The sequence below is a fragment of the Orycteropus afer genome, unplaced genomic scaffold, assembly GCF_000298275.1.
Source record: "Orycteropus afer afer isolate SDZICR_OR568_19922 unplaced genomic scaffold, OryAfe1.0 scaffold00275, whole genome shotgun sequence".
NCBI classification, from domain to species: Eukaryota; Metazoa; Chordata; class Mammalia; order Tubulidentata; family Orycteropodidae; genus Orycteropus; species Orycteropus afer.
The window spans coordinates 143,406-153,007 of NW_006921862.1; the positions used below are offsets into that span (position 1 = coordinate 143,406).

The 9,602-nt window shown below is 39.4% G+C and overlaps 1 protein-coding gene across 1 annotated transcript in view; it reads right to left on the bottom strand.

The window, feature by feature from the left end:
* GHR (growth hormone receptor) overlaps nucleotides 1-9,602 on the bottom strand; it is a 223,299-nt gene that overhangs the window by 17,285 nt on the left and 196,412 nt on the right. Inside the window, exons 5-6 of the mRNA XM_007950522.2 lie at nucleotides 8,816-8,988; nucleotides 3,551-3,729 (exon numbers count right to left, since the gene is read on the bottom strand). Coding sequence (XP_007948713.2) covers nucleotides 3,551-3,729; nucleotides 8,816-8,988 — 352 coding nt within the window. The remainder of the gene's footprint in view (nucleotides 1-3,550; nucleotides 3,730-8,815; nucleotides 8,989-9,602) is intronic.

The following is a 9,602-nucleotide window of genomic DNA, read 5'->3' on the forward strand; positions in this document are numbered from 1 at the left end:
AACAACAACAACAACAACAACATAAACAACATTTTTATAAAAATTACTACATTTTCAAAACATAATGAGAAAGAGTGGCATTGCTCTAAAATTTTGCAAATCTCTTTAATGCCGGCTTAGTAGAAGATGGCTACACTTTTATTCTGCTTCTGTATTAAATCTGTTAGGATGTGTTGTTTTGGTTGAAGTTAAAATCTGGCCTTATACAGACACATACTGAGAAAAAGGAAGGGACACTTTAGAAAGCCTTTTCAGGTGATTATGGATATTCTTTTTTAACACTACACCAAAACTCAAGAAGTGGTGGTAGTTTCTTAAAGGTTACTTGCAATATGGACTCTGAAACCCCATCAATGAACTTTCTGTACTCTGTTACATTACATTCCACCAATCCATCAAGTTCACTGAATGGATCTTTCTCCCATGCATGATTTTGTAACATTATGTATGGGTCATTTGGAAAATATTGGTTTACTGAGTTCTGCAGATTTTCTAAATGTATATATATATATTATTATGTTATTGTTGTTGTTATGTGCCATTGAGTCAGCCCCAACTCATAGCGACCCCTCTTTGGGTTTCCGAGGTAGTATCACCACGGAAGTAGATTGCCCAACCTTCCTTCCAAGGAGTGGCTGGGGGGTTTGAACTGCCAGCCTTCTGGTTAGCAGTCAAGTGCCTTAGGCACTACTCTACCAGAGCTCCTACATTTTATTATACAATATAAAAAATAACTTTTATTAATATCTCCATTGATCTCATCAGGAAAGTCTTTAAACACTGGGAAGCTGTCAAGCTGCCATCAGTACCATTGGTACTTCAGTACTCAGCAGAAGTGTATTTTATGTATATTGCCCATGCATCACCCAGAATATTAAAAAGCTATGTATGTAAAGGAGGAGAGTTCATAAAATTGATAATTTTTAAAGGCTTACCAAAGATATTCTTATGTGAAATTGGCTTTTTTTCCCCCTTTACTGAGAATGCGTGGTAAAGAATACATTACTGCTAGTATAGTGTGGTGCCACTGCCTTAATTCATGCATTGGTGGTACTGATGGTTCAGTGGTAGAGTTCTCATCTAGTGGAGGCTTGGATGTTGCTATGATGCTGTTATGGGCTGAATAGTGTTCCCTGAAATTATGCGTTGGAATTTTAATTCTTGTGCTTATGAATGTAATCCCAGTTAGAAATAGGGTTTTCTTGTTATGTTAACGAGGTCATTTCAGTATAGGGTGTGTCCTAAACTTCATCACTGAGTTATAAAGAGGTGCACAGACACAGAGACAAGCAAGTAAAAATAGGGGAGAATAGATGCTCATGTGTATACTGTTAAGAACCAAAGATTTCTAGCTCCCATGGGGGTGAAATAGACAAAGGAGGACCTCCTCCTCCAGCCACACTCTGAATTTGGGCTGCTAGCCTCCTGAACTGTAAGCAAATACATCTGTATTCTTTAAAACGACCCACTTGTGGTGTATCTGTACAGCAGTAGGAAAATAAGAGAGATTCTGAACAGGTTTCAACAGAGCTTCTAGATTAAGATGGAGTAGAAAGAAAGGCAAATAATAAAATTAGCCAATAAAGACTCCATGGATCAAAATAGTCTAATCTACAACTGGGCATGGAGATGGCACAGGATCGCGCAGCCTTTCATCCCATTGAACATGAGGTCACCATGAGTTGGGGACTGACTTGTACAGCAGTTAACAACAAGTCAGTGTGGTGTCACTGCATTGATTTGTGCAAAGGTGCCAGCAGTTTTACCAGCTATTGCTTTTGTATCATCAGTGTAATTGTCAACACAGAGAAAATAAGAAATAATGTTTTATTATTAAGACAGCAGTTTTGACCTTGTGGACTCTTTGAAAGAGTCTTTGGGTCGCTCAGGGATCTGAATATACTTTGGGAACTGTTGTTGTCAGGAACCTAGCACGGTGCCTAGTGCACAGTAGTTATTTCAATGCCTGGTAGGTGAATAAATGCTTAAGCGAATGATTCACTCAATGACTTAGAATTAGAAGGTCTTGTTTGACTCAGCATCCAACTAGGCTTTTTAGTACCAGGTTACAGAACAGATATCAAAATTAAAATGGTTCAGAAAAGAAAATCCCACGCCCAGTATTTTAACTGTTCAAAGCTGCTCGAAATTTAACGTTTTTTTCCAATGACAAATTTGGCTTCTTTTCCAGCAGTTCACTGATTGGACAGGACCTGGTGTGTCAAAATTCTGGAAGCGAGGCTGTGCCAGGCTTCTGGGCACAACCTGATGACTGGCCAGAAACCACTTGGCATGGCCAGGGCTGTGGCTGTGATTGGACTGATTTAGAATTAGTTACATTGGGAGTGGCACTATAATTGTTTTTCTTCTTGTTGTGTGCCATGTGGAAATTATCTGAATGTTGAGGTCCCAAATACTTGGCCAGGAGAGCAATTGTGAGGGGTTCAGAGATGAACTAGTTCCATGTTCTCTACCTGTCTATGTAAGGACCTCTTAACTTGCTTGCTCCTTGAGGTATGTAGCAAAATATCTTTTTGAAATCTCTAAGAGATAAAGGCCCTGGTGGCATCATTTAAGAAATTGTGACTTGGGTCTTATGAGTAGTAGCTACCAAAATCATGGGAGAATATTTGGCTACAGGCCACTGTTGATCATAACCTTTTCCATGGTTAGCCAACTCCTCAAATACAAAGTCAACAATTTTGCTCTAAAGTTACACTGGTGTTATGGATTGAATTGTGTGCCCCATAAAGAGATGTTGAAGTCCTAACCCCCAGTATCTGTGAACATGACTTTGTTTGGAAATAAGTTCTTTGAAGATGTTATCAGTTAACAGGAGGTCAAACAGGATAGTGAAGTTCCTAATCCCATTGAGAGGTGTCCTTATAAAAGAGAAGATACACAGAGACAGGGAGACTGAGTAAGGATGATTTGTGACACTGCAGCTGCAAGAAAAGGAAGGACTGGAGCTACCAGAAGCTAGGAAGAAAACAGGTATGGAAAAATTTCTCCCTCAAAACTCTCAGAAGGAATCAACACATCCAATACTCTGCTTTGGAGACTAGACATCTTTGTTTTTATAAGCCACATAATTTATGGTACCTATAAGGTATGACTGGGCAAATGGTTTTCTTTTCCTTCTCAGTGCAGCGGTTAAGGTATTTGGCTGCTAAGCAAAAGGTCAGAAGTTTGAGCCCAGTAGCTATTCTATAGAACAAAGATGAGGCAATCCGCTTCCATAAAGGTTTACAGCCTTGGAAACCCAATGGGATTTTCTATGAATCAGCATCATCTCAATGGCAGTGAGTCCCTCCCCCCTCTTCTGTACCGTTCCATATGATATCCATGTAAGCATTTACTATCTCACAGAATTCCTGGATGATATTTTACAAATTAGATCAGGTTTCATCAAATAAGCTATTGTGGAACAGATATAATGGGTATGCAGTGTTGGGTTAAAAAAAACATCTAACTATAGATTTAGAGGGGTTTTTGAAACAGAAAGAATAAAAGTCAAAGGACTGAAGTCTGAGATGTAGTGACTTCTTACCATTTTCCATTGGGTCTCATTGACTTCTTTGTATTGAAGTTCATACTCCAGGACTATCCATCCCTTCTGAACATCTGCATTGGGTGGAGGTTCCCATTTCACTTGGATATCTGCATGAATCCCTGTTAAACTGATGTTCAGCAAAGTCCAGTTGAGGCCAACAGGTGGGTCTGGTTGCACTGTGTATTTCAATAGAGAATTAGCCCAAAGAGGAATACAACTTGATATTCCTAGAGTACTCTCTTCCAAAGAGACCAAATTACCTTATTTATTTTTTACTGAATATTCCCTAAATTCTTCTAGTATTTACATAATTACAACTCTCATTTTATAATTGAGTACTATTTTTTACTTAAGAATGGTCAATATTTAACTTAAAAAAAAAAAAAAATGCTCCTGCAAAAACATTCCCCTTCAGCTGTTGAATCTGATCTATAACTTTTCTGAAAGATTTGCCAGATTGTACTATTTTTTTATTTAGCTATGATAGTGTCTTGGAATTCTGTCATAGGAATTCATGTTAGCTCAAAACTGAAGGAACAGAGAGACAGAAAGACCTACTGTATGTAAACGTGTGACTCTTGGAACTTTTAGAGTTAGGGGTGGAGGAATCTTTTTCCTTCCAAACTGTATACATGACCCAGGGACAAGACTTTGTCTTATTCATCTCTATATTACTACTAGTATAATCCATCTGAAATTCACTCAGCAGATGCTCCTTAGCCATGTTGTCTTCCCAGACATGTGATCATTTCTTCAGACATAAGAAGGAAGGCATCATATACTCAGATGGTGATGACTCAGGGTTTTCTTTTCTGTGCCTACCTTGTGAACAGTTTGAAATAGTGTTTTGCTGTGCCTCTACTATAGATTCTTAGGCAGATCTGTTGCATTCTACTCACTAAGACTCCAAAGACCACAACTTTTCAAGGGTTGAGAGAAGTACAGATTCTGAAACTAAAACTATAAGTTTATAATCTGTATAGTCCCTGATAAACTATTGTTATTCAAGTCTCAGGACTGAGGGTTTTCAAAATCACTTGCAGATACAGAGTAAAATTTACTTCTTTTCTGCTATGTGTAGAAGGTTACTTAAACTATTGTGAAGTCTGGGTCCCCACGGTTGAACAGAGATAAGGTTACAAGTACATACTGTGAAGAACTCTTAAAAAACCACTATCATCGAGTTGATTCTGACTCATAGTGACCCCATAGGACAGAGTAGCACTGCCTCATATGGTTTCCAAAACTGTAAATCTTTATGGAAGTGACTGCTTCATCTTTCTCCCATGGAGTAGCAGCTGGTGGATTTGAACTGTCAAACTTCTGGGTGGTGACCAAAGAGGGAAGCTCTTGTATTCACTGAGAGAGATAAGGGATCTCCCTGCAGAGGTGCATGCTACTTGGCCACTGTGGAGTGGACACCATTTTTTTTTTTTTAAATAGAGTCCAAATTTGACCAATCATGATTGCATCTTGGAGAACGTAATCAATCGCCACATAACAAGCAATGGTATCTCACCCTTTGGATTTGTTGGAGGAATGAGGGATCTTGATAATTGAAGTTTAACCCTTTAAGTAACCAGAATATAAAAAAATAGTTTTGAAAGAAAATGTTATAGAACTTATTATTCATATTACATCTTAAAATTTCCTTTTTCTTTTCCACTTTGAAATAGAGGATATGGAACAGAGTTTTATTTAAGGTGGCTCAGTCTACTATTCTAAGAATAATAATAACCCCTGCTTTACTTCCATGAAGGTGCTCTGGTGGTGCGTTGTTATGGCCTTCAGCTGCTTACTAAAAGGTTGGTGGTTTGAACCCACCAGCTGCTCCACAGGAGAAAGATGAGGTAATCTGCTTTCATAAAATTTTACAGCCTTGGTAACCCTATGGGGCACTTCTACTCTGTTAGACAGGATAGCTACGAGACAGGATCGACTTGACATCAGTGGGTTTTGTTTCGTTTTGACTTCCATACACACATCCATATGCTCTGCTTGACAACACCTCTGAAATGCTTAAAAGCATCTCAAACTTAATATATCCAAAAACAAGTTGCTGGCCTTTCCTCCAAAACCTAGTCCTCTCTAGCTTTTGCATCTCTGTTGATGGTGACTTTACCCCTCCAGTCACTAAGAATCAACACGCTGAACTCTATCTTGACTCATTTCTTTCTCCTTACCCCACATTCTATGAGTTGTACTGTTAAGATACAGTCAGAATCTAAACCACTTTTCACCAGCTGCACCTCTATACGCTGATCCTAGCCATTATACTTTTCACCTGTATTGCTTTCGGCATTAACCTCCTACCTGGTCTCCTCTTTGGGTCATTGTTCCCCTTCAGGTTACTCTCAAGACAAGGGAATCAGTGATCATCTTAGATCATATCACTCATCATTACAACTCTCCAAAGGCTTCCAATCTCACTCCAGTGAAAAAAAAAAAGTCAATAATGGCTTAAATTGTTCCATAGATTTGGCTTGCTGAACTCTGGGATCCAATCTCTTACCACTGTCCTCTTTGCTTGTGCTGTGCTAGCTCCTCCTTTCTGTTCCTTGAGTGTGTGAGGTAAGACCTTTATTCTTGCTGTTCCCTCTTTCTTCAGATATGCACATGATTGCTCTCTCATTTCCTTCTTTACTCAAATGTTACTCAGTGAGACCAAGCCTGATAACCCTATTGCTGCATTTTGAACATTCCTATTCTCCTTCCCTACATTATTTTTCTTCATAGTATTGGCTCATCTCACCATTACTTGGGGAAAAAACAAAACAAAACAAAACCCTCCATGTGGGCATTTTCTGTCTCCAGCACCTAGAACACTGCCTGGCACAAGGAAGGGACTCAATAGATATTTGTTGAATGAACTGAATGGATGCCACATGTCTTATTTATTTATTTTTTTACTTTAAATCTGAAGAATAGCCCTGTGAAGTAGCAGGATATCAAATAAGAAATGAGGAAACTGAGACTTAGAGCAATTAATATCTTTCTCAAGGCCTTTTAGGATCAACTCAATTCTCTGATCTCCCTCCTTTTCAGTTTCCTCCCTCTCCTCTATTGTCGTAATTCTGTCCATCATCATCTTTTGTCTTGATTATTACAAAATCTTCTAACTTCTGTACCTCTACTCTATCCTCCTCCATTCTACCCTCCATACTGCAGCCAGATTAATTTCCCTGAGAGATTAATAACATGACAGGTGGTACTGTACAGCCTTGAAATTTAGCATGGACTCTGGTACTATGCTACCTTGTACAAATCCCAGCTCTGCTGACCAACTGTGTGACTTTTAGCAAGTCACTTAACTGCTCTGCACCTCAGTTTCATCATAAGTAAAATGGGGATTATAACAATATCTACCTTACATGGTTGTTACATCTGACATGCGGTCAGTGCTTTGAAAGTGTTAGCAATTACTATCTTCTGGTCCTTTCCCTGCTTAAACATCTTCAAATGCTACCTCTTGGTAGTAAGATAAAATCCAAGTTCCTTTATGAACCACACAAGACCACTGATGATTTTTCTAGCTGGGCTGTGGAACTGTTCCTGAGCCCTTGAATGTTCTTATCTTCGGAAGTTAGTCACTGTTAAGAGGCACAGTCTGTCATGTCCACCTGGCAACAACCACTCATGTTTTAAGAGTTAACTAGAGTGTCACCTTCTCTGTCCAGCCCTACTCATCCCTCAGGCTGAGTCAGTCATTCTCTTCTTTGGCTTTCCCTTCAGCTTGCTATGCATTTCACACACCTGACGTTAGCATTGGTGGTTCAGTGGTAGAACCCTCACCTTCCATGCTGGAGACCCAGGTTTGATTCCTGGCCAGTACATCTCATGAACAACCTCTGCCCTTCTGTCAGTGGAAGCCTGCATGTTTCTATGATGTGGAACAGGTTTCAGTGGAGCTGCCATATTAAGACAGACTAGGAAGAAGGGCCAGGTGATCTGCTTCCAAGAACCAGCCAGTGAAAACCCTCTGGATCACAGCAGTCTGGCCCATATTGGGATGGCACAGGACTGGGCAGGGTTTTGTTCCACTTAGTTGACTCAGTGGCAAAAAAGCTAATAACTGCAGTCTAGCACCTACCACACTATAGTACAATTATCTGTTAACATGTCTGATTAGACCCCATTTGACCCCCATTTGACCCCCATTTGACCACATCTTATGCATTCTATAGCTACCACATCTAGTACAGTGTCTGGCACACGGCAGGCATTTAGTGAAAATCAGCCAGGTATACAAGTGGGGCTGATAGTTGGTAGGGACAGAGCTAGAACACAGGTCTAGATTCAGTATTCTTTCTACTACCTTCACTCAGCTGCTCAACAGCTAATCAATGGATGTTTAGGGCAGGCACTGGCCTCTCAAATCTGTGCAGTCAGATTCTCTGTTCTATTCATTACAATTTACTCAATCTTTTAGTTGTTTCTGTCTGCAGCTTGTAGCCACATTCTCCCAGCTGTTCCATTCAGCTGAGGCCTGGGAAACACTATAAGGACAGCACATATGAGGGAAGCTCTAAGGAATTCCTCTAAAAAGTAAATGCACTTTTGTGGATAGATTTTGAGGCACCAATTTCAGCTACTCAAAGTCCTTCATTGTTTATCTCTATTTTATTGTTTATACTATTATAGTATAAACACAAATAGTCCAATTATATTTGTTTGTTTTGTTTTATTTTCCTCCCTTCTGTCCACATAATGGGCAAGGGATAATCTGTATCTTTCACTCGGTTCACTGAGCTTTTTATCGCCAATGTTTGTTCTGACATCTTGTAAACATGGCTTTAAGTTGATTATGGCTGTCTGTAAATGTGCAATTCTAGAATTATTATGCTTGGTGATAAAGACAATCGAGACTTTTGTTATAGTCATAATAGAGGGCAATGGCCACATATTTCAGTAGATTTGAATATAATAAACATATTGAATAGTTGGGAAAGGGAATTTAAGAGTACATTGAGTTTGCTCCTTACAGTGGCTCTAAAGAACTTTTACAGGGAATGACTCTGCAAGGCTCCCCTTCTATTCTTTACAGTAGTTATTACCAGGTTGTTTTATGTTAGTGTCAACTTAAGTGATCCCTGCCATTTTCCTCGTGTTCATCAGCTCATTGTATCTCCTGTAAAACAATGCTTCATATGCCTACAAGATACTATCACACAGTCTTTCTACTGGGCTATACTTGGACTTCACAGGCATCCCCACTTATTTAATCTAAAGCTATGTCAGGTAAAACACAAACCTGTGATTTACCTATTTCCTCCACTGAGAAGCACTTTTGGTCCACTGTACCACCATTGTTAGTGAGCTTGATACAGTAGGGTATCCAAATGGAGGTATAAGATGAATTAAAGTAACAGCTGTTTTTGCCAGCAGAGACATAATCAGGGCATTCTCTCCATTCTTGAGTCCTTTCTTGAGTGCTCCTGAAAGGGAAGGTAAAAGAAAAAAAAAAAAAAATTGTTCCAAAAAATCCTGGCATAGTTTAAGTCAAAGTGAGGTGTTTGACAATCAGATTTCATAAATTCTAATAAATATTTTGTGAGAGAACATTTTAGTGTTGTCATATCCATGATGCATCACACCTATGGGCAATATCATCAATGACTGAAGACAACTAGGGGACCATTTGGTAATTCTGCCAACAGTAAAATTAAATTCATTGATTGCATGTGATGTGCCAGTTCCTAAATAAAGCAATTTCTATGGTAGGTTCTTTGTTATTCCCATTCTACAAATGAAGGTTCACAGGCTTAGGGAGGGTAAAGATATTTTCCTTTATTAAAACATTACAGGGAGTCAACTCCAACTGTACAGAGATTCCCAGGGAAGAGTGAGGCTTTGAGCCTAGGCATTTCTCCAATTCAAGGTGGAAGAAACTGAGGAGGCATGCTGATGGTGTGCCTAGACTGAGGGACACTATGGTGTGGCTGGTTATGAAGTGGGCAATCAGCAACTACACTGAACACCACTCTGAACACCACAACTGTGTCTGTCTTTCCAAAGCTGTCCTATGTTTGGGGGAATTTCTTTTTCTTTT